The following is a 24,581-nucleotide window of genomic DNA, read 5'->3' as shown; positions in this document are numbered from 1 at the left end:
GGGGCCACCGAAAATGTTTGGCCGAAAATGGCCCAAAACATAATTTTCGTTTTTGTCCGAAGGAGTAAAAAGGCTGAAAAAAATACACCGAACATTTTTATTTGTGATCACATGTGAGTTCACATGTGAACTCACATGTGTGTTCTCTTAGTTACAAGTGTAATTTAATACATATGTTGGATGATCTAGCTGTTTTTTAACTTTGAACCTAAGTTGACATTTGTTTCAAACGCCCCGCCTAGTCGGGATGTTTGAAACACACATGTGGGACGAATGAAACAGCATATTTTAAAAAGTAACTATTGACCTTACTCTTGTTTTCATCTCAACATACCGGACAACATACTAGTGTACTCGTCATTGCTAAAATTTCACATAATTCCGCATAATATAAATAATAGGTCAAAATATATTTTTGGCCCGTGCGTAATTGTGCGCAATTGTCAAGATGCACATTTCGATTAAAACTCACCTTTCTTCCTTTGATCTGCTGGAATGTAAGAAAACGTTCAGCATTAAATAAATATTTTGTATCAAATTTGTAATTGATTTTCATTTATTGAAAAGCAAGACGAAAAAGTTTATAAAGGACATTTAATTGTTTGATTTATGCAAAGGTGAAAAATTAAAGCAAAATTAATAAAAAAACAGCAAAAGCCACATTCGGTTTCGGCTTTCGGCCAACTGTGTCAGTATATTCGGTTTCGGTTTCGGCCAAGGATTTTCATTTCGGTGCATCCCTAATGTCCATGTGTGTGTACACATATGCACGCACGCAGGCATGCACATACGCTGCTAGGCAAAGGGGAAAGGGTCAAATTAACATTTGTTGAAGCGGTGAAACTGCCGGAATCTTTCCTCTCTATCCAGCCAGGTAACTCCTTCAGTACCAGGGGAAAACATGTTTAAAAACTAACGAGGAACGTTTCCAGAGGCTTTCAAATAGTCTTCATGACGAGTCCCCTGCCAGCCCAGCCCCACCCGACCAAACTCTCCTCTCACCAGGTCTCCTCCCACTTCCTCTTCATCCTCCTCTCCTTCATCCCCACTGAGGAACAGCTGCCCTCCCCCCTCCCCTTTGCCTGCTGCTCACAGAGACGGTGACAGGTAGCTCCTCCCCAATGGAGGAGAAGGGAGAGCAAGAGCGACAATGAGCATGGCTGGAAGCAGCATTAGCATTTCAACCAGGGGAGCTGAGAGACCTGTACTGATCTGTGGAGGGAATGTTAATTATCTTCTGTGATAACAAATTTGCATTTTTTTTCCCCCTTCCTCAAGTCATTTTCTACTCCCCATCGCCGTTGCATAAGCAGGAATTAAATTATACAAACATTCTGGTGAGCTGATTTTGACTGTGACTGTACAACACGATAGCATGAGTCTTTGTCTGTGAAGGTCTCCATTTGTCAACTTATTTTTGCACGGGATCATGAACAGAAGTTCCTGACTGAAACTTAGTGGAACTTGGTGTATGCTCTCTGTGGCTGTAGTTGTGGGACAGATTACTGCACAATGGCTATAATGCTTGTTTTAATCTAATCCTCACCTTTGAATAAGCCTTGTTTTATTTAAAGAGGGCAGCTACATGTGTAGGTGCTATGGAATACAACAAATACATAAAAATATATCTTAAACAATGATGACCCTTACCATTTTAGCATTAAAAGGTCATATTGGTTGTTTTCTCCTTCTCTATTCTCCATTTGCTCCTTCTGTTTTTCTCTAAAGCCCCATGTCCTTGATAAGTGTGTGTGCCAGCCCCAGAGATAGGTTGGGGTTAAAGACTGCCTCTGTGGGCACTAAAGGCTTGGCAGAACCAGCAGTGTGGCCAGCTGAACGGCAGGCAGAGCCAACCTAACGCAGTAGCAAGTTAATTATGGCTGATTTTTTGAAACAAAAACATACATAAAAAAATGGACAACTTGTTTTTCGGAGTGGTCTTACGGTATAGCAGCATATATATAAATTATAAATTCATATATATGAATTTATAATTCATATATATGTGCCAAATATGGATCTCTTGGCTGCTGTTTGGACGTCACGGACGCTACGTCCATGTTTTGAACAGTCTAGGCACTGAACCTTTTGCGATAATGAAGAGGCAGGCGACAGGGGGCCTCCCGTTTATTGGTGACTCACTTCTTGCAACAGTTTAGGCGCCTTGTTCCGAAGCAAATCATATTGTGTCATTGGAGATCATTGGAGTCGGCTTTTATGATGATATGATGTAATGGTTGTTATCTGCATTGGCTGTAAAAAATTGAATTGAAATGTAAATGATTGTGGCAGTGAAGCCTGCAGAACACTGTGTACATTGAGATATTAACTTGAATATTACTATGGATAACCTATACAGCTGAATCACATCTATCTAGCACATGAGCCTATTTAGTTTTTCACCCATGGGCTTTGTATGCCATGTCCATTTTCTATTGTGAAAAAAAATGACTCCACTTTCTCGATTTCCACGTGTGGAGTGTTGACAGAACAGCTCCATGTATTGATGTTCCCTCCACACATCACCTGTAGGCATGCGGTTGTAGCGGGCAGCAAATACCAACAGCCAAATAACCTTGTTATTGCCTGGTGCCTGCGCCTTGCGTGAGCAAAGTGGATGGATGTTATGCCTTATTTGGCAACCATTTTTGCTCAAAGCCTTACGGCTGTTGGTTTGTTGTAGGTTTTTTCTTTGCTCTGACTCAGTGGATTATAGTTATTTTCAAAGACAAATATGCTCATACATCTGTATGCCGATTTGAAACTGGCCGTATGTATGTGTGTGTGTGTGTGTGTGTGTGTGTGTGTGTTTGGAATAATTCCAGTGTGGTGGAGTAATTGTCACCTGCAGGCGTGCTGAGTGTTTCCACACGCTGTGCTGTGTTGCCGATGGTGATGGAGGCGTGAGGAGCGCGGAGGCATCGCAAAGTAAAGACACCCCCTGCACCTCCGCCGAGAGGTGGAGAAGCACAGATTAACATGTTAGCATTAGCTCAGTTGACTAAACCCCTTCCCTCCTTGGGCGTGTGTCTGCGTGCGTGTGTGTTTGTGTGTGTCGGTTGTTCACACGGCATGAAGAACAATGCCTCCAGTCCTACTGCTCATTTGTTGGACCCCCCCCTAGGTGACGTGCAATGCTCAATGTGTCCTCCTTCACCTGGCCCGCTTCTAGTATGGTGGGTCAGCCTCTAGCATGGTGGGTCCTCCACGCGGGTGTGTTTCTACGTGGGTTCCTTAATCACGCTCTCCTATGATCATGTTAGCATATTGTGTGTGCTTTCAAATGAACTGCATCCTGTCACCCCTGGGCAGAACTACAGGCTGTTTCCTTCCTTCCTGGCTCACTGCTTCTGAGTTGACTCACCTGTTACCTCCCTCCCTCCCTCCCTCCCTCCCTCTCCCCCTCTCCCTCCCTCCCGCTCCGAGTGGCACATCGCATAGTTGCAGTAACTCTCCTCCAAGCAGCATGGTATTCATTTCTTACTTCACGTTGGCAACACATTATTTGATGCATTGTTTGGCTGATTTTGTAATTTCTCCTGTGCATTTTGATTCATAAAATATATTAACCCTCACCCTTAATATGGACTGCAGTGGGAATTAGACTAAGGCTATTTCCTTTACTTTCATTTCATATCATATTTCGGCAGTGTTGACATTCCAGGCAATATATTCATTGAAATGTATATATATTTTTCACATCCTTGGCAAATACTTTTTAAACTCTCCCCCCCCCCCCCCCCCCCCCCCCCATGCTTTCTGTCATGGATTGGTATAGTATTTTTCTTTGCCTTCTCTTATGCTGCTGCCTTTATGTCTTTCTGGCTTTTCGCTCTTTTTCTCTCGCTTCTCGTCCCTCCTGCCTTTGATCCGCGAAAATCCTGTTAAGGCCACTGGCTAGGAGTCCTCTATGGCTGTCGGCTGAGCACCTCGGGGCTCAGAGCCTGGCCCTCTCGCCCTGTATGCAGATGTCTAAACCCAGCCCTGGTGTAACGACCAACCCTCCTCATAGAGGGCGGTTGGTGGGCTTCAGCGGTGGGGTTAACACCACAGTCTCCACCTTTCAAAACCAATATGAGATCCTGGATGGACGGTGTTGCTGAGAGGTGGATATATACACGAGGCGGTCGGGCTATCTGGGCAAGTCGACCTCTATTTGATCGGCCTATGTCCTCTGTGGTGGTGTGTTTAAGACACGCACGAGTGAGGGGCAATAACACGCACTCATGTTTTCACCTCGCATCGCTTTTAGAGCTGGGCGGACACACACACACACACACACACACACACACACACACACACACACACACACACACACACTCCAGGGATACCAGGAAACATGTATTCAGAATGTCGGCTGTGATGTGGGAGCATAGTGCAATACTGTTTTCCAAGCTGGAGGAATCGCCGCGCCACCTGGAGACGGAAGCCCGGGGGAGCCCACGGGTCCCCAGTGCCATAAAAGCAAACAATGAGAGCAGCCTGTGAGATGGAAACAAAGGTAAAGCCGAAAGGCGGCTCACAATGTAATGGACTTTATTCCCCATTGCACGGGGTATTAGGCTGCTACTAAAGAGGGGTCCGGCCATGGAGGCAGTCGGAGTAGAGTCCTGCGTCGCATTGGGACTCTCACGCTAAGGCCGGGCTCAAGACAAAGTGGGACATTGGGAGAACATGTAGACCCTGCGATGGGTTGTGGTCGCCTGCGTCAGTGCAGAGCACCTAGATTTAAGGGGGATTTGGGAAATGAGTTCTATTCTGGCTTTGCTGCAGATTTTCTTAGAGCCCATTAGAAGCCCATGATCGTGAAAGATCAGATGGGCAGCTTATGAAATTCATCAGATATGTTTCTGATCTTGAGGGTTCGATAAGCCAGGCCCTCCCCAATGTGGATGGCTGCTACTCCTCAGCTAGACCCTTTGTTCTGAGTACTCCGTGACTCATTAGTTCATAGCTTGGCTCCATGAGACTAATCAATTGTGAAGTGTGCGCATCTTTCAAGTGTTTGGTGCAACTTGTTGTTTCTCCTCTCTACCATGTGTTAATGGGGCATAGCAATTACTCATGAGAATTCAAAACCTCTGTTGCTCCAAGCTTCAGAGAACTAGATCAATGATTCAATATCATATTGATCTCGGGAGACTTGTTCAAAACTTCATATAGCGATCTGTCACTAGGCTTTATGTTGGATTAGAATACAGAAATGATTTATATATTTATGTCTCTATATTCATAGCTTTAAAGGGCAGCTCTTTGAAGTGCTCCGTTGGTTAGATATACACAAATACTGTAACAACACGTGTAATCCTAATGAAGTGTACGATTTAAGGGTCCACAGTTCGGTGAGCACACAAACCTGTGTAATTAGCATCGGTTTTCCACAGCTGTCTATAGGCAATGGCACCATGCTCACTAAATTCCCTGACCGCCTCTCCAATTAAAAATATTTATTACATGGTTACAACGGCCGAGAAACAAACATGAGCACTCCCCCTAATTGCCTCCATGGAAACAACGATGTGTATGTGGTCAATCTGCCTTTCAATCAAATGTCTAAACATGAACTATATTTAAGAACCCAAACTGATGCCTGTCTCCATGGAGACAGACAGGCTCCAGTTCTTTCATATCCGCAAGGTCAGACCTGCCAGCAAGGGAGTAGATTCACATGTCTACAATCTCCATGTACAACATCGGGCATCAAAAGAGAACAAGTTGAGTCTATGAAATGGAACGATGGACATAATTGATTGTTGTAGATTAATTATGAATGTTAATAGGTGTGTTGATAGGTCTATATTTGCGTGGACATTACTATCTTGACGCATAGCAAACCTTTTTTGTTGTTTAAAACCCAGATTTGAACGCATGAAATGGGTGTCTTTATTGTGTCATGTTCAAATGTGTTGACATCTTTGAGCGCTCACGTCCCAATAACTGCTAACTTCATTACCGTGCTCAAATTAATGAAATAACATTTAAATCTATTATTTCTAGCACTGTGTTTGTTAACAGCGGATGTGCTTGGGTGAAGCGATAATTGAACACAACGATATCTAATCATAGCACAGCGTTTCACCTGTAGTGTAGTAGTTGTTGTGCCTGTGTGTTCCCCCCTTTGGGCCAGCAACAAATAATGCATATGTTCTGGTTGAGATGATGAGGCTTAGCTTTCTCTCATCTTCCATTTGAAAAGGACACAGCGCAAAAACAACATCAGTCGCCGACCCCACGAACAGCCTGGAAGCTAAAAGGTCGGAATGTATTCATGGAGTATGAGGCCCCGAAATGTTTTTGTCATTTCTAATTCAGAGAAGTCAGAATAAATCAAGCGAGCGGTTATGCAGCACAGGTATGATATCTTTTAAGCCTCCAAACAAAATGACATAGGCGTATTGACAATAAATAACACGCATTGTGAAATCAAAGACAATCTTGGTTGTATTAGTGTAAGCATGGTTCTCAGTCCATATCAATCGCTTATTGAATTTAGGCTGTACAGAAAACCAAAGTAACGTGCAAGTCAGTTAGATGTGCGCAATTTAAAATGTAACCCCAGGGTAGCTCTTGCTATTTTACCCCCATAGTCCCAATGTAATATGCTTGGATAATAGGGTGTAGTAGTGATTATTACTCATCAGTTGATTATTTATAGTGTCTCTTGGTTTTTGTCCATCTTACTACGGTTATTTATTTCCTGCTTCTTCTCCCCAATGAAACATAACTCGGGTGTGTGTGTGTGTGTGACACCGAAAGTATTGGAGATACTGTACAACCACCCACTCTGTGGACAAATGGGGAGGGAGGTGTACAGTGTCCCCCTCCTCCCCCTCTCCTGAAGGTTAATTTGAGGAAGTGAAGAATGGTCCAGGGAGGTGCCGTGGAACTGATGACTTGTCAGGTTGATCTGCCCTTGAGGGAGATAATGTCTTGTCTCTCTCGCTCTACACGCGTCTGCATGGGATGGCGGTAGGAGGGGGGCCGCCGCGTGCCTATAAAGACTCATTTTCTTCAGCGTATTCGATAGCCCTATTACTTAACCCTGACATGAAGACCGTGTGTGGTTAATGTATTCACGGCGCCGCCTAAACCCCTGTCCCCCCCCCTGCTGACTCCTGAACACGCCCATGCACACTCAAGCTGTGGTCCCACGTGCACGGCCGAGGGAGAAGCCTTCCCCCCCCGTCTGCCATTCTTCATCCGTGGGAAATCGATAGAGGATCTGGGGTTGGAGCTGGGGCTAATTGAGCCCTACTTTCTGCTCTTCTTTTTGCCAGCAGTGTTTTGTCATCGCAGCACCTGGTTCACACCGAGGGGGCCAAGAGGAGCAGCCCAGCCAGCCAGAGATCAGCTGGCTGGCTGGGTGATGGGTGGGGGGGTAGGCCTATGGAGATGGGTGGCTGGGTGCAGGCATAAGGGTTAAAGTAACCTTGTGTAATGCAGGGGAACAGAGGTACAAACTTCACAGCATGATAAAGTTTAACTTTTCAACCCCCCCCCCATGTACACCCTCTTGTGGGCCTGATGTTGCGTCCTGTGGTACCGCATGCTGGCAGATCTGGGATTGCTGGGTGGGGAGCGTGCTGGTTCACTATCGGGCCTGGCAAGCTTTCCATCTCCCGGGGTTCCATCTCTCTGGCACCGCTGCCTGCCTTGACTGCACAGGAGGACACAGCAAATGCACCCCCCCCTCCCCTTTTATGTCCTTAATTTTATACCGTCTTCAAAATGTGAAAGTCACAGAGATTGCATTAGTGAATAAATTACAGTTCACTATTATACTGGACTGCATTAGTCTAACCTATATACTCCCTATCTGACCGCTGTTGCTATGAATTTCACAGCTGGGGAGCCGGGGTCATGCGGTTTCCCATGTGAACATGGATTACACATAGCTAGGGCTCAGTAAGCCACAGTGGCACCAGTCCTCCCTGGCCTGGTTCCTCCCTGGCCTGGTTCCGCCGCATCTCCCAGTCCCTGGCCAACCATAACCATGCAGGAATGACTATTTTATCGATTTATTTATTTATTTCCACTCTGCTTAATTTAGCGAATGGAGATTCCCTCCACTGGACCATCTGCTGTTCCTGCCTCGTCTTTTGCTATCACTCCATCCCTCTCTCCATCCCTCTATCCTCTCCCATCTGTCTGGGCTGGCGAGCCCAGGCTGCCTGTCAACAGCAGCACCACCACCACCACCACCACCACCACCCCCCCCCCTGCCAGAGGGGATGGTGGTGGTGGTGGTGCTGTGAAACACTGCGGTTAGAGTGCGGCTGTTTGAACTCCTCCCCAGTTCACACTCCCCTGGCACTGATGTCTACACGTGCTCAGGGCTTGCGAGGGGCCAATGGGGCCCAGGCGGTTAGACCGACCCCCCCCCCCCCCTCCCCTCCCCTCCCTCCCACATACACGCACGCCGCAAGCCGAGGTCTGGAAACACAGTCGTGTGCAATACCGGAGCTCGCCACGGCTGATGCCACGGGAGAGGATGTTTTGAAACGACTCGTCAAGGTCGCCTACGCCGTTCGGGTTAATTGCTGGGAGAGTTGTTTAATGGAGCCGGAGGTTAAGGTGGCTAAATTTGCCGCCACACAAAACGGGCTAAAGACTTGATTTATTTTTTATATTTCTTTCAATTCTCAAATTTATTTATTCATTGGCAGGGTATTTGTTTGCCGTTTCGCTTTTAATAATGAGCACTAAAAATATCAACCCAAAATGAAACCATTTTCTTAATCCATTTTTTTCCCGCGTTGTGAAAATCTAGCATTTGTTCCCAAGCAAAAAAAAAATCCTCTATTGGTATGAATTTCTTACGTCCCCCGTGAATACTTCCACATTTCTTTTTTTTTGAGCTTTTTACTGCACTGAATGCATACAGCGGAGGAACCGGCAGTCTTGGTGGGAGAGAGAGATTATTGTCAGTGTAATTGGCTTTTCCAGTCTTGATTTGATATGAGTCTCTTGTCTGATCAGCACACCTCCTTAACTGAGCAAAATGGAAAGACGATGTGGCTCACATGGAACCTATGCCTCATCACGTCCACGGGGGAAATCTCCCCTGGTGTCGTATGTTATTTAAAATATATACATATGTGTAAAAATATCTATCTGCAACTTGATATCCATTTCGCTTGATAATCACATTTATCATCGCCATGTTTTTTTCCCCCACACATCCAACCATATTGATTATACCCCACAATCCCCTATTGGTCTACAGTAGACGGTATGGCACAAGAGTTAATGTTATGCACTTTATTCACAACACCTGATGTGCTTATCTGGAGCTGCAGGAGTCAGCCTTGTCTGCCAAGACGAGGAAAACATGCACAACATGCAGCTCTTCCTTTATCTCAGGCAGCATTTTACATTTGCAAACATTGAGTCGGACAAGAGTCAAAATAAAACGCCCAGTAAAGTAAGGACTGGAGGCACATTTATTCCTAGCCGGACACCATTCATGAACGACGACCGCCTAGCAGACGGCTCCTTGTGGGACTCAGGGGTTTGGAAATGTAATGCATTTACCAGACTGAAGTAAAAGCTGCTTCTCTTTATTCTGGTCCAATGCCTTGGACCAGAATAACCGTGACAAATGTTATCTATTTATTTTGATAATGTCTTTCGCAGTTCAGGAGAGATACATATTTGCTTCTTATGTTTTTGGGTACCAGGGTTACTATGGGTCATTAATAAAACATTATATCCCTGAGATTAATTTGGGCCACACAATATACAATTCACAATTAAACATTTACTTACAAAGTGATCTATTTTTTTGCAGTGTTTATTTCTGCATTGTTACCGGCAGAAAGTATTCGTCAGTAATATATTACCATGTTTTATTTTGTGCAGTTGTGGCTTATTTGCGAGTTTGCAATGTAGCTATTGCTATATGTAATGCCATAGGTTTCATCCCTTGGTTCTTTGGTTTAGTTTGATCGCTCAATTTATGCAAGCAGGTGTGTGCTGGCAGCTTCAACAGCAGTTAATGGTGTAATGAAACATATGTCTACTGATATGTCTTGCTGCATCAGCTACACCTTCAACTTTGTGCCGCCACCGATTGTAATGCACATACTTTACATTTGTCCGTGCATCTGCTATTCTGGTGATTTGAATGAGATGGAAGTGCAATGAGTCATGAAACCATCCACCGTGGACACTGTTTGCCCCCCTCAGACTTTAAGAAGTGAAGAACTTCTTTCCGTCTTGATTAAACTAAAAGTCTGGCTTCCTGCTTGTATGGCTCGGTTGCAAGTCTCTCCTATTTCTTCCAATGGGGTGGGATTGTTGGTTACTGCTGGCCCCATTCTGAGGTGTTCCCTGATTACTTGAACCATATGACTGTAGATCAGTGTGTGTTCCGCAGTTTGTAACATGTGGTACCCCACCGCCTTACAAACTACCTTTAGTTTTAAAGTGAATTTGAAATTCCATCTCCAACAATGGCTAATCTCGTCCCAGCAATTTGTGACCTTTTTTGTAAATTTGGATTATTACCGTCAACCTTAATTTCCTCCATTCCAGCTAAAATCATCTGAAGGTTATGGTTGCATTCACTGCACCACTTCCTCCTGGATGACCTTCTGATTGTAACCACGAGGGCCCTGGTTGGTATATCTGCTTTACACCATTATCCCGACCTTGCGATTCCCAGCCTTCCAACACCGGCTGAAACCCTGAATACCAAATCAGTTTTATCCCCTATTTGAAACTTGTCTGGTTGGCCCTCATGTTAACCCATTAACGTGAGAGCTGAGAGATGGAATACATATTTAGTGAAATGAAGGGATTCAAGCTGAAGGAAGTGTCAGTGCATTGTGGGTGAAGAGAGTTCAGGGAGGTGTTTTGGAGCAGGTAAAAAAGAAAAGGGGCAGAGAAGGCGAGATGGGCAGTGTGTGTGTGTGTGTGTGTTGGGGGGCGGGGGGGTCCTCTGGCTGTGATTACACTGTCCATCAGGCTGTGGGACGGCCTGCATCAACCCTAAGGATTGATGTTTGACAGAATAATTAGAAAAGTGTCCGGGCTGGTAATCATTGGAGCTCATCTTGCTGGAGAGGACTCCTATCCACCCAACAGCTCACATGCCAGCCAGCACACACATGTCCGTTTAACGCTCACATGCCCACACGCAGGCTCATCTGGGCCAGCCATGGTTGAGTGGTGTATATAGGACATAGGCTTGATGGAGTGCTGTGGTGGGGTTGTATATGTTTACTCTTATGGAACTGAAAGGGTTTATCTGAGGAGATGGGGGAGTGGGGCCTCTCAGTCATTGGGTCTCTGAAAGCGGGAGGGGAAAACACCATTTTATTTATTTTTTTCAATATGTGGGAGGTTTATGGACTGGAAATGCATAAGGGGCAGAGTTTTACTGCTGTTCGTTTACTACACTTTGTTGAATGAAAGTCGATATAGAAATGATTATATAGGGGTTCACCTTAGATGGAAGGCCAGTTTAGGACTGGTGGACATCTAAAGACGTGTGCACATGTTGTTAAATATAATTCTAAATGGTTTATGATTTATTATGAAAGGTGGTTGCAAAAGACATCTAAATTCTGTGCAAGAAAAATAAATAAAGTGAGAACCTGAGTTTTTCTGTACATGAACTTGCTAGTGCTGCTTATGTGTTTTTATGTTATGCTCTTGTATGGTCTAGTTATCAGCAGTACTGACTGCTCTAAAATAGGGAAAATGCTTACTTATCGACTTGTTTCGAATTATACTTTTTCCTCACCGTCGGCAGAAATTCCTTACAAAGTTATAGTTGAATGCTCTTATCTGCATTTCTTTCTAAAATATGAGGTCGACCCTGAGGATTCCCTGTAAAATCGCTTTTGTTCCTTTCAAGCTTGCAACCGTTCTATGTTGCGTCCTCTGTATCATGATCAAGAAATACTCTAAGGTGGAGGCAATGGTGAGTGTTCCAAAAAGCCACCTGAGGTCTGTGTCCATCTTCAACAAGTGCCGATGGGTTGAATCACCGCAGGTTACCGTCTTCATTAGGATAATTGCCTCTGCGATGCCCCCTGAGGGTCAAAGGTCAGACGACGGCTTCCTCCCGGCAGTCCTCCCGGCTCCGGCCCAAACCGACCACATGAGTCTTTGCATTGATCAGGGTTCCAACTGTCCCTCCTGGGCCTTTTTATTGGCTTCTCTGATCCCTATAATACCCGAGCAAACCCTTAATGGCTAATTGATATGCTGCATACTTCCCCAGAGCCCCTTCAAAGGTCTGCAGGACTGAATGTCAGCTCAAGAGCTATTGGTCATCCTCCCTTCCCCCCCCCCGTCCCCCTGAAAGACTACGGTCAACAGTCCCCGGAAACAGCCTCCTCATCTGCATATCAGAGGCAGAGCTCTCGTCAACATTGACGGGCGGGAAACACCGGGCCTGAGAAGACGCCGTACCGCCATCTCCCACCGGACGAGAACGAGGGAGGCGCACACTAACTCACTCATTCAGCGTGGATCCATGTTTGGCGTTTATTTCTTTTTTCCAGAAAATTAAACCCTGATTGAGCCCATCTGTTTTCACCAGGGCTTGCAATGTTTTCTGGCAACCCAGCACACGCTTACCCAGACCCCACAGGACCAGCAGGGGGGAAGGCAGAGAAGGGGGGTAGGGGGTCGGGGGGCGGGTTGGGGAGCTTGTGAAAGCGATAGCAATACGTCAATTCTATCTATTTTATAAATTGCTTAGCTTGAGCGGCGTAGCATTAAATATAGACAACGGTAGTCGTCTCCTTTCAATAACCACTGTGATTCGGTCATTGTCTGGGATGAATAACAAATGACCGAGCTCTATAAATAGGGACTTCTATATGTAGCCCAGACACTTTGTAGCGGACGGTGAGAATGCTGAATCAAAATAACCTCCCATTCAACAGAAATACTGCTTTCAGGGACGGTTTCACACCAGCTGAATTGGCTCCCTGGATAGGGTTGGAAGGAGTTACTTTTTTCCTGCCTTCACCCCACTTCGCTCTTTTCTTACTGGATTTTCAATGCAAATTATGTTTGAAAAATCATATCCAGCCAAGATAACTTTGTGCTTAATGATAAATCTAAATCTCATTGGTTTCTCGGAAATCTCCAACGGGGGACAGCTGTTAAGTTTCCGGTTGCTTTAGGAATCAGGATAGTTTTTCCTGTTGCTCATCGTAAAAATGATCCCGGTGCGTAGGTTAACTATTGTTTATGTAACGTTAAATGCATGCACTTTACCAAAGATGCAGCGGGCTTAAACATGTAGGTATTCAAGCCGCTGTTGGGGTGGGCGAGGAACAGAGGTTGGGGCGATGATTTGCCTTGCAAAGCACATCCAGCTGCCCTTTCCATGGCTCATTGGCGCCCAAGATCAGGTGCAATCTGAACTGGAATCATTTGGATAATTGACCTTCAGTGTGCATACATTAGAATAAATTAATTTTGATTGGCTGCGTAGCATTAGGAACAAAGCAGCAAATGTTGGCTCTTTTATATTCGGCTGACAGTCTTTTTGTACCCAGTCTCCAAGGTGATTACTTATGCCATTTGGTAACCATTAAGCATTACTTTAATTTCATAAAAAAAGTTATTCTCAGAAGAGGTGGAGACTTCTCCGCTGAAGTCAAAGGGCTTTTCTACATGTAATCTGGCCTAAACAAATGTATGAACTTGTTTGTACAATAAAATAATTGGTATTTGCCGGTCTGTTGAACAGACATATGGTTGTTAATGACCATGACAATGCATTTGTTTTTCCTGCTTATTTTTATTCATTATATTATTTAATTGTAAAAAAATATCTTCCAGTAGATGCACTATATCAACATTGTGAATGCAGCCGACTGTTCCTATGTTCCTCGCTATAAAAAAGCTAGATAAATAGCTTGTGGCTTGGTAGAATATAGTGTGTGTGTATGTGTGTTGAGGACAGTCCTGTGCATCTCATTCTGGCTGATGGACAGCCATTAACCCTTAGTGAAGAGGTTGAGGAACATTTCTGTCCGCCTGTCACCGGTGACAGGACTTCCTCTGGGGATGAGTTATATGCCAGCCTACGGTGTCTGCCCATGTGCTGTCTAACGCATATCGCAGCCCAGTGTGTACGTGGCTATCTGCGAGCGTGTCTCTGTGGACATGTACCGTAGATGCGGTTATATTGCCCTCAGGTGAGCTGCAGGAGGCGCCGTTCCCTTCCCTGACTGACATTCAGCAAAACGCCACCAGCAAGAAGTTTTCAGACTTTGATTCGCTTCCGAATGCTTTCCTTTCCATCTGTGGCGTTTTCCTCCATTTGCCGGCCCCTCTCTCTTTAATTGACTCCTCTGACCCTACTGTCCTTTTTGCCATAGTGCTCTTGCTCTTCCCCTGCGTCTCTTACTTCCTTGTCCTTATGACTAGCAGCTTATTTGGCCTTTCATCTCCCTCTACGGCCACCATTGGAGTGCTCTCTCTTCTAATTTCGTGTTTTTGTACTTTTGTAGGCCTTGTCCACGATCATAAAGACTGAAGTATGTTTGTGCGGTAAAACTTGTCATTCTTGCTAAATTGGACCATGTCCCCGCTCTTCCATTTGATTAGAAGGTGATTGTTAGTCGGAGAGCCTCATGCGTTTGGAAAGGGGGGTGTGTCTGTGTGTGTTCGCGCATGACCTGGAGTACTGAGAAACCGTGCTTGATATCCGATATCCAGCCCCGGTGTTTTAATAGCTACTTCAAACCAGCAAACAACAAAGCGCTCCCACCGCTGAGACAACATAGTGCACTCACTGGCCCCCCGATATCCACGACAAAGGAAGAGGTGAATTGCACTTCACAGCGTCCAACAAAGTACACTTCAGATATGGCTTCTAAACCCCGACGGCCCTCAGGACTCTGGCCAGGAAAGGGGGCCAAGGAGGTTTGAAAAAAAAAAAAAAAACAGGCAGATGGACCATGGGTGAACACTGCGGGGAAAATACAGTGACAAGTATTACAAAACACGATGAATTACAAAAACGTGGAGGTGAGTCTAAGAGTAACTTTTGGGTAACCCTGCCGTTTTCAATGGCATCTCACGAAGCTGTTGATATAATTGGAACCTATCTTTAGCATTATTTAAAATTTAACAAATGTTTCGCTGTTGCTCACACATCGTTGCATACATATATATATATATATATATATATATATTAGAGCTGTCAGTTAAACGCGTTATTAACGGCGTTAACGCAAACCAAATTTAACGGCGTTCAATTTTTTATCGCGCGATTAACGTAATTATTTTATTTAAAAAAAAAAAAAAAACTTTTTTTTTTTTTGGCCTATAACAAAGAAGCAGTAGCCTGACTGCTATGTTCAAATGACATTTGTTCAAAGCAGTCGTTTAATTGCACTATAGGCTCTTTTTTTGTATCGTCCTGTTTTGATCAGTGTATATGCCAATGTTGTTATCAATAAAAAATCATTTGCACAAGGCAAACAAACACTTCACCATGTTGATAAGAGAATTAAAATGAGAAGAATTATGGGACAAAAAAATCAAGGGATATTTAGCATAGAAAAATAATTTGCGATTAATCGCGATTAATTAGTTAACTATGACATTAATGCGATTAATCACGATTAAATATTTTAATCGCTTGACAGCTCTAATATATATATATATATATATATATATATATATATATATATAAATAATACAAAATATGTGTAGCAACACATTTTTTCAAACATATGATTGTGCGATATTCTTTACACACACAACACTGTGGACCATTTTTGAGCACAGTGTTAACATCCTGGCTAGCCCACCCTTCTCCAGTTATTCACCTAACTTGCTTTATTTAAACCATGGTGAATATGGTACATTAATGTGAAGAGAGTAAATTCTTGCATAAGTCTTTCCTCTAGTGGTTGTGTGCACTAGAAGGCTACATTTATCCGTAACCTTGTTTACTCACTTCTCTTTAGTCCTACCAAACATTCGTAAATAGCCGGAGGTGTGCAAGTCTAAGGCAAAGCTTATTCTATTTGGGGTAATCTTGTTTCTTTGGATTTGAACCAGTTTGCATTATGGACTAACACGATGGATCTAAAAGTCTACTACCTTGCGCTTCATTTTTCTTTACCCCGTCTTTATTTGACCCCATGGTACTTGTTTGCGCGTTTCTCTCTGCAGCTGCGTTGCATTGAGCTTTCTTGTGAGTTGTGTAGTCGAGGCAAATGCATACTTCTCACCGAAAGCTGTCTCAATATCTTCTTGTCTGCTTGTAACCAAGCCTCATGATGGGTGCATCTGAATTTGCCTTTATTGTCCCAGTTTGTATGATTTGAGCCACTCCCAGTGAGTGGTACACATTGCGACTTTCTGACACCACATATATCTTTCGAACATATCTGACAAGGTTTGTTCAAAGTAATCCCAGTTGGGTGTTTTACCTCTGACTATTTCATTGCAAATTGTCAGAGCATTAGGGGATGGAGCTTGTGGACATATTTGTCCTGGCCAAAGGAGGTTTGGACGGTGAAACGTTTGGAGGCAGTGGCAACAGAGACAACATTGGGAGGCAGCTGTCTCAGCCTCTGACCCTGCTGGTTACACACAAAAGATGGCAGACCTTGAGGCAGTAATGACCATTTCTAGAATCCATTCTCTCTTCACATGGGCCTGTTCCTTTCTTCCCCCAAGTCCTCTTCTACTACTTCCGACACACAATGTCATGGCTCCGGGCCAAGCCATTTCCTCCTTGATTGGTTTCTTCATTTTTTTCATTTTTCTTCATACCGAAAGAAGAAAAGTCAAAGGGGGGGGAAAGAGGTTGAGTATTCCGTGAAGGGATGATGTAGTCATGTGAGGTGGTGCTGATCGTCTTCAGCCACGTCAGTCAGAAGGACAATGTAGAGTCAAAGGTGTTATGATTCCACAATGATGAGTCAGGTCATAGGAATGCAGCCAGGGTTCAAAAAATGTACGCAGGCCATCGGCCAATGGCGGATGGTTTAATAATAAATCAGTTAAAAAAAGAGTGGCAGGGATACATATTAGTATGTTTGCTTGGTGGGTTGATTATCTAATCTGCCAGGTAAAAAGACTAAACGTTAAAAGTAGAAGTCAGACCCTGAATACATCTGAAAACTGTATCTTTTTGGATTGTGTGAATTGGCTGGGCTGTTTTTCAGTTTTTCCTTTGATCCCCGTAATCCCCGTAGATTAATGCGTAATCTGGAATATAAATTACGGTCAAAATATGCAGAAATCAAAACCAAGTCCGTTCCCTTTTGGTCTCCGCGGGAGTCGCTGTCTGCACCTGACTGCCTCAATCAGGTCGGCAGCTGTCAGTCGCTGTGGCTCTCTAACATGGAGCCAAACCTCAGATGTTGTCTGTCAAGAGGTGTCTTCAGTGGTGACATGGTGGCGGCCCCGACATAAAGCGGAGTCTGTCTCACTGCACAGGCCCTGGAAGGAGCTGTCATGCTTCACCAGGCCGGATAATTATTTCCCTCTTATCCTTCCTTGCCAGTCCCAGTCTCACCCTTCAGTGGAAAGCACCTCTCGGTACCCCCACCAAGCACCACCGCCTCCTCCTTTCCCTCTTTTCCTTGCAAGAGCCGTTCTGTCTCTGTTTTACTGTTATACCCTCCTTTTGTTATTTGGATTTCTTGTAGTGGAATTGAACTAAATTTATCCTGAAAGTCACAACCAACCTTGAGTGTTTGTATTCACACAATTAGTGTTTGTGTTGATCAGACTTCTTTGACATACATGGCATTTATGTAAAAACATCATTAATTGCACTTCAGTTTATGCCATACAAGTCTTGCATTTTCAAAGAAATGTGATTTTTGTTTTGTTTTGTAGCAAGAAAAATCTGTCATTCTTGCTCTGTTCTGATCATATATTATGTTACATGCTGACAAAAATACATTTCCATATGTACAGTGTGTCACAACTATGGAAAAACTACAAATAGACACTGGTTCCTCTATATTAAAATCATCATACATAGGATGTAAATATGTCAGCGATCTTTTATTAATTTAAATATTTTCAGAATGCTAGTAAAACGCAGATATGAGTTACCCTACAACACACAAACAACGCATACTCTATGAAAAAGGTTTTTCGCCGATGAGAATGAGATGCAAACTGAGCCCACCTCAGCCATCAGTGAAATGGGTTGAGAGGAACCGACTCTTCTCTTGTCCTCCCCATGATGTGTGATTACAGCCAGCGGGTCTGTGCTGATTTGAAAGCTGTGCATCTTAACCTGTGGCCCCATCAGAACCAAGCGTTTTGCCCCCCCCCCCGGGCAGATCGGCGCGGTTTAAACAAGGGCCAGCAGAGCAGGCAGTGACTGTTCCAGCTGTCTCCAGCAGATAAGACCAGACAATGTCCCCTAATAGGCCACAGAGAGACGCCCGGCTCCAGCCTGGCCTTCGGTACGCTCCTTCCTGCTAGCGGCTTACAAAGACAACAAGATGCCTTCCCCTTTTCTTTCCTGTAGACAGATTAACACTGCTTTAGCCGGCTATGGACGCAAGAAATGTGTGCGCTAGCGATTATTCAACACATTTCGCCACAGGGATCCTGGCAAAAAAAACAGAGACAATTCTTTAAAATTCCCTCAGGGTTGGATCTTAAAGGGGGAGAAAAAAAGCGTAATCTTTTGCTGTTTTTAAGTAGATACAGCGAATTTCAAGTCATATTTCACCACTTGATTGTGTTTCATTGTCTGCCCATGCATTATCATTTGCTGAGCCACTGACGGTGATTTGCCTATGTGTTTTTATTTCAGTCCAAACAAAACCTCAATTACTGTGTCGGTTAGTTTAATAATGAGAACTGTACCGGCGAAGGCGTCCTCAAACGTTCTTTGGCCAGCGAAGCCAAGGGAAAGCCACTGAGAGCCAATGCTGATCTGGAAGCAGCCATGGGGCTATGAGAGCATGTCAAATCGTCTGAGCTACATTTCTTTCTTGTCCTAAATGCAGTTAGCTGGCTATATAATGGCAGGCAGAAAAGCTGATTTATACTGTGAAGGCCCCTCTTTGAGTTGGACAGGAAAAAAGCCTTGACAGGCTGGCGGAGTTCTGGCTGCTATGATCCCATTTTGTGAAATTATAATCATTTTTACCGGGGTCCAGGTAGAAGGCACCTGCTCAGCCCACAATGGGGCATGGAAGTACACACAGAGAGCCTCTGAAAGAGTGGAACCTTGCCCATTATGCCGCCCTCCTTTATTCCGTGCTCTGATAAAAGACTTCCACTCCGCTGCCAATGGTTCACTTGCCTATATGGGCCTCGGAGCAAAGTGGCTCGTCCGCCTTCGACGGGATGTGTGACATTAAACCACTCCGACATGATCTGTTGTTTAATATTATTTTGTTCCAATTTTCTATTTCCCCTGCCTTTTGAAGTCTGGATCAACTCGGGCCGTGTTTTAAGAAGAGTTTGAGACTTTATATTTTGCCATGATGCACGGTGCAATTTGCCGCATTTCAAAGAAGGAAATGCATTTGAGTGTCAAACCGTGGAGATTGAACCTTCCATTGCTCGGGCCCATCCATAAGAGTGCCATTTAAAGGCTCCAAGACAGAACCAGGTGCTTGCTGGTTGGTTCCATTCAGCTCGCCAGCCTTCTGCGATAAGTACAATATATTCTCTGGCAGTATTTATTTTATGGCCAATGTGTGGAGGGCAATGAACACAAAATTACTTATTGGCCTCGGAAAGTTTGTACCTCGATCCTAAAAACGTAGACATTTATTTTATTATATTTGACATATTTGGGCACTTTGTGATTGTACAACAAATAATGTAATGTGTTCTGTTGTGCTTTCTGGAGTAGGCACTGGTTTGTTGTAACCCAAACCTGAGATGTTTAGAGAGTACATGGAAGACAGCCGAGTGGAACCACATTCGTATTTCCATAAAACTGCATGTACTACTTTACTGGACGACATAAATCTTGTATGTGTGTATCATTAATATACATCTGTGTCAATAGGAGGTGCTTGAATGGATGAAATATGGTGTTTCTCAATAGAGACAGTTGAAAAATGGGTTGCTGCTGATAAAGTGGGAAACGGACTCCCTTTTGCGGGCTAGAGACTGGATTCAGGTCTCTGCTGCCCCCCAGTGGAAACTAATGCATCTGGTGAATGTGTGCTGCATGCGACGGTGTGTTTATGTCCATATGGGACATTTAATCATATGCCCAATGCCAACAGAATCCTTGAATACTGAGAATCTCAACTTTGTTAATGTGAAAACGGTTCTCGTTTGTTTAATTGTTCTGGCAGTCTCACATAGGCAATTCTGACCACTTTTAGTGCATTTTTAACCTGATATGAATTAAAGCATGCAAAAGACTTTCCCTTAAATTGAAACTAATTTCCTACCAGGCACAGTAAAGTATCATTTTGTAGCAACTAGACTTGGTCCTAGTGACCACATTCACAAATGAGTTTGCGTCAGTGGGCATTATTCAGATAGTGAAGGTATACACTAAAACCTACATGGGCAAGGAAGGATATGAAAAAAACTTCCTAACAAAAGGTCATAAGAGGTAACACACAAGAAAAATCTCACAACAAGAGGGAATGTTTCTGAAGCATAAAACTGTATTCATCATCTCCAGGGAGCTTGATTTTGGCAACGTTGGCCCGGTGAGAATCAAATGAGCGTTCATGCATTACGGTTGATGTATGTGTAGAACATGCCCACAGATATTTCCTTATTCGGCCAGAACCCAGCGACTTGCTGTGCAATAGCAGTGCTTGCCACAGAGCCAGCGTGTTCCATCCAGTTGCATAAGGAAAATAAAGTGTAATTGGAAGGAACACCACATCATTATGTTGGCCTGTTTTTCGGTGGAGATATCCTGTAGTCATCTGCACGTACCGTAACATTTTGTAACACTAATTAACTGTAATTAATTAATATACCACATTTAAACTCCACTATTTGCAAGAAGACTGGGATTTGGAAGCTATTTCTTGTCTCAGAAATCAAGTCCTCTCCCTGGCTGTGGTTTTGTTTACACGTCTCTAATTGGCTGCAGACCGAGGTGGCGCTAAGCAGGGAATGGCCTTGTGATCCTGCCTTGAGCCATGACTAGACCAGTGTCATGGGAACACACACACACACACACGGAGAGAAGGCATCTGATAGCTTTTTGCCACAACCTTGCATGCCGCATGAAGGATTGGCATTTGAGGAATGATAAACTGGTTCACACCACTTTGTTCCTAATATCCAAGACTCTATGTAACACATCCTATGCTATACATCCTTCTTTTTGATGCAAGCTTTGTTTTGCCTAGCACACAAAGACCCGCTGTAAATTTCTATGTCAAGAGCCATAGACAAATTCAGAATGAATGGCTCAATGGGTCCTACTCACGCAGTTGGGTTGTGATGTTGTACATGTGAACGCACCAGCCATCCTGCACATGCATGTGCATATCGCCGCTTTCTCAGTGTACACCTGTTGTAAAGCTCACTTTTTGCTAGGGTTTGCGATCTGTTTTTTTACGACATTGAGGAACAGCGGTCCCCCGGGGGCAGGGAAGGAATGTCCTTAAGTGCACTTACAGACTGATCGTGGTAGGGATGAAAGATGGGCGCGTCTATACCTGGTAGCTTTCACACAGGCACACACTAAAAATAAAGGAATGTAGGAAAGGTTTCTACCGAAATGAACTATGAATTATCAGGACTTCCTTGCGATCAACCCGTATTCATTTTGTTTTGTATGGTGTTAAGTTTGCACCAGTTTGCATCGGGTTTGCTTGTTGTACAATTTCCTCCACTCGATGGTTCTATGTAGACCGAAAAGTCCTGCCAATTACTTGCTGTGCTGCCTGTGTCTGAAATGTGCTGCGTCCATGTTCTCAACTGCACGTTTTGGAAAGGAGACGGTCGGCACTGTGACGGATCTCATTTCTGAAAGCTATCCAAGTCCTCGACTCAACCCTTTCTTCAATCGCACTCACTCAACTCACGCCAACAGAACGATCAACGTGCACTTCCACACAATTCTCCTCCAAGTCTGCGAACAGATTAAGAGAGATTATAAACAAACATGGGGGATTAATTCTGTGTGCTCCTACCCTGTTTTCCTTTGAGTCCGCCAAGGTAATTACAGGGAGCATGTTGTTAGTGTAATCACCTTGGCAGCACTACCAACGCAAACACGACCAAACGCACGTACGCACCACGCAGACGCCCTACTTCATCAAGGGTTCCTGCTCAATTTGATGAGGAACTTTCAGAACTCGTTACACATGCTATTTTTGCAAAGTGTCAATTGCTGGGGGAGATGTTTCAAACAGCCAGTTATAGCTGTGATTAATTAGAAAAAAGGAATTTCATTTTTAGTACAGTGAGCCCTCAATCCTTGATGCTTTGATATGACACAATGAAGTATGACATCCAAGTTTCCATTCATCTTTAACCACACCCTTATGTTCCTCTGGCCCTACAGGTGGAGGCCATCCTGGTGAACATCTTCGGGGGCATTGTGAACTGCGCCATCATCGCTAACGGCATCACCAAGGCTTGCCGCGAACTGGAACTCAAGGTGCCGCTGGTGGTTCGGCTCGAAGGTGGGTCAGTCGGCACGGCACACGCACGGCACACTCACACGCACACACCAAACGTCCCTAAGCCCTCAAAGTTCCGACCTGTCTTACCTCTCTAGCCGGTCACACTTTCTTCGTTGGGTGAGCGCCGTCACAAACACTGAACCTTTAATGGGGGCCATTATCGATGAGTCCTCATCACCAAGGAAGCCAGCGTTAAGGAATATGCAGACCTTCATTGATTTTTCGTCACAAGGACAAGCTGGCGGGAGGGCAGGTTTTATTTGCTTTGTTTTAAACTTTAGTGGCAGGACATGAATCATTGCATTGTCACCAATAGGCCCATCCATTCTCATTGAGGGGCTCGGGCGACTCCTGCAGTAGCAACCAATAGTGCATTTTTCACCCTTGTCATGGTCCTAAGCACGGGTGGTCGGGCGCCGAGCGAGACAATGGAGACCGCACCCTGATTGGATCACCTTTCAACCCCCTGTATGCTAATGAGCGAGGCTCCAGAGGTCCTTGTGTCTTTCGGTCTTTCTTTAGCCCTTATTTAGCCCGCCTGTGCCTCAATTATCTGGTTCCAAAAACAGGCCAAGGACAGAAGGGAGTGCTATATTGACCTGGCTAATTCAATATCATTTTTCATCAAGTAGTAGCCGTGTTTCTCATTAATGTTTAATCTCATTAATATCCAATAACAAGAAAAAGGAGGTTACTTCATTATGTTCTCTCCATATCTATACAATAAAATAAATGTTTTACCATCAGAGAGGGCCCATTTTGGACAAGAGAATTGCCTAGAAATGTGAATGTCTTAATTAAAACGTTTTTGGACTGATCACATTTTCTGCACTCTTTGTCAGCCTGTTGTTGACGCTCGCTTGCATTTTCTTTTTCTACTAGACCATGAAAATTGATTTTTGGTAGACTTGTTTGTAAATTATAAACTCGTACCAACAGTGCCAGGATGAATCTTGTGCGGTCTTTCGCTGAAGACATTGGTCGGCTTTCTTCGGCGCATCCAGTAATTAAATAGCCTGAAATCGCTCTGGAAACATTCGGCCAGTTATTGTGAGATGCATAGCCTACTTGTAGACAACCATTTAACAAGATGAATGAGATCCGACTCAACAACTCGGTAGATGGCGCCGAGGAAGTTCATGATTGCCAGAATCTTAACAAAGAAGCCCTGAAGCTGAGTGCTTCTGGCTTGTTGAGCAAACTGTAAGAACAACACGCTGTTCCAACCTCGACTGTATGCGTGCATTACGATGCTGCTCTATACTCTATTTTCTAACGGCCCATTCATATTAGTTCACTGGACTTTTAGAAATGTTTTAGAAGAACTGCTTGAGGCTACCTAATACAAAAAATTTAGACCTTTGCTGAGTAATTAATAATAGGGATTTTGGTTGGATTTGTGAGATGAGGTAGGCAAGAAAAACAGCAATGTTTTCAGTGTATTTTTACTAAATGTAAACAGTGTATCAGTTAGAAGGACATATAATTGAGCGTATACAGTATGAACCACTAATGGTAGCACATTAGAACAGACATTATAACATCCCATGCTCAGATATAAAAGTACTCTCATTCCAGTAAAAAACGTGCCTCGAGAACATTAAGTAGCGTTTGACATTTCATATGGTCATATAATCATGTTTTTGCTGAAGCATTTCCTTCATTGAAATGCGGCAAATTGCACCGTGCATCATGGCAAATTATAACAATCAAGGCTTGTCTGCAAAAGTACAAACAAGTCACAGGCAATGAATTTTATATGTACTTACTTACTATATAAGGTTATTATACTTTCATCCAACAATTGAAAGTTGTTCTGATGTGCGTAGGTTTATTATAAGCCCATTTAGGATATTTCAATATAATATTCTATTAAATAATCATGGTTTTCGTACGGCTCTAGATATCTTTCAAAGTAATATAAAAAAAAAAATTAAATCCACTTGTGTCCTCCAAACTCGGTTTTATTATCTTCAATTATTAATTCCCTTC

The 24,581-nt window shown here is 43.9% G+C and overlaps 1 protein-coding gene across 1 annotated transcript in view; it reads left to right on the top strand.

Annotated features, from left to right (window-relative positions):
* suclg2 (succinate-CoA ligase GDP-forming subunit beta) overlaps nt 1-24,581 on the top strand; it is a 69,387-nt gene that overhangs the window by 38,889 nt on the left and 5,917 nt on the right. Inside the window, exon 10 of the mRNA XM_030374528.1 lies at nt 22,469-22,589. Within this exon, the coding sequence (XP_030230388.1) occupies nt 22,469-22,589 (121 nt within the window). The remainder of the gene's footprint in view (nt 1-22,468; nt 22,590-24,581) is intronic.

This window comes from Gadus morhua, chromosome 13, assembly GCF_902167405.1.
Source record: "Gadus morhua chromosome 13, gadMor3.0, whole genome shotgun sequence".
Lineage (NCBI taxonomy): Eukaryota > Metazoa > Chordata > Actinopteri > Gadiformes > Gadidae > Gadus > Gadus morhua.
The sequence above is the reverse complement of the archived record's forward strand: the minus strand, read 5'-3'. Positions and strand labels throughout refer to the sequence as shown.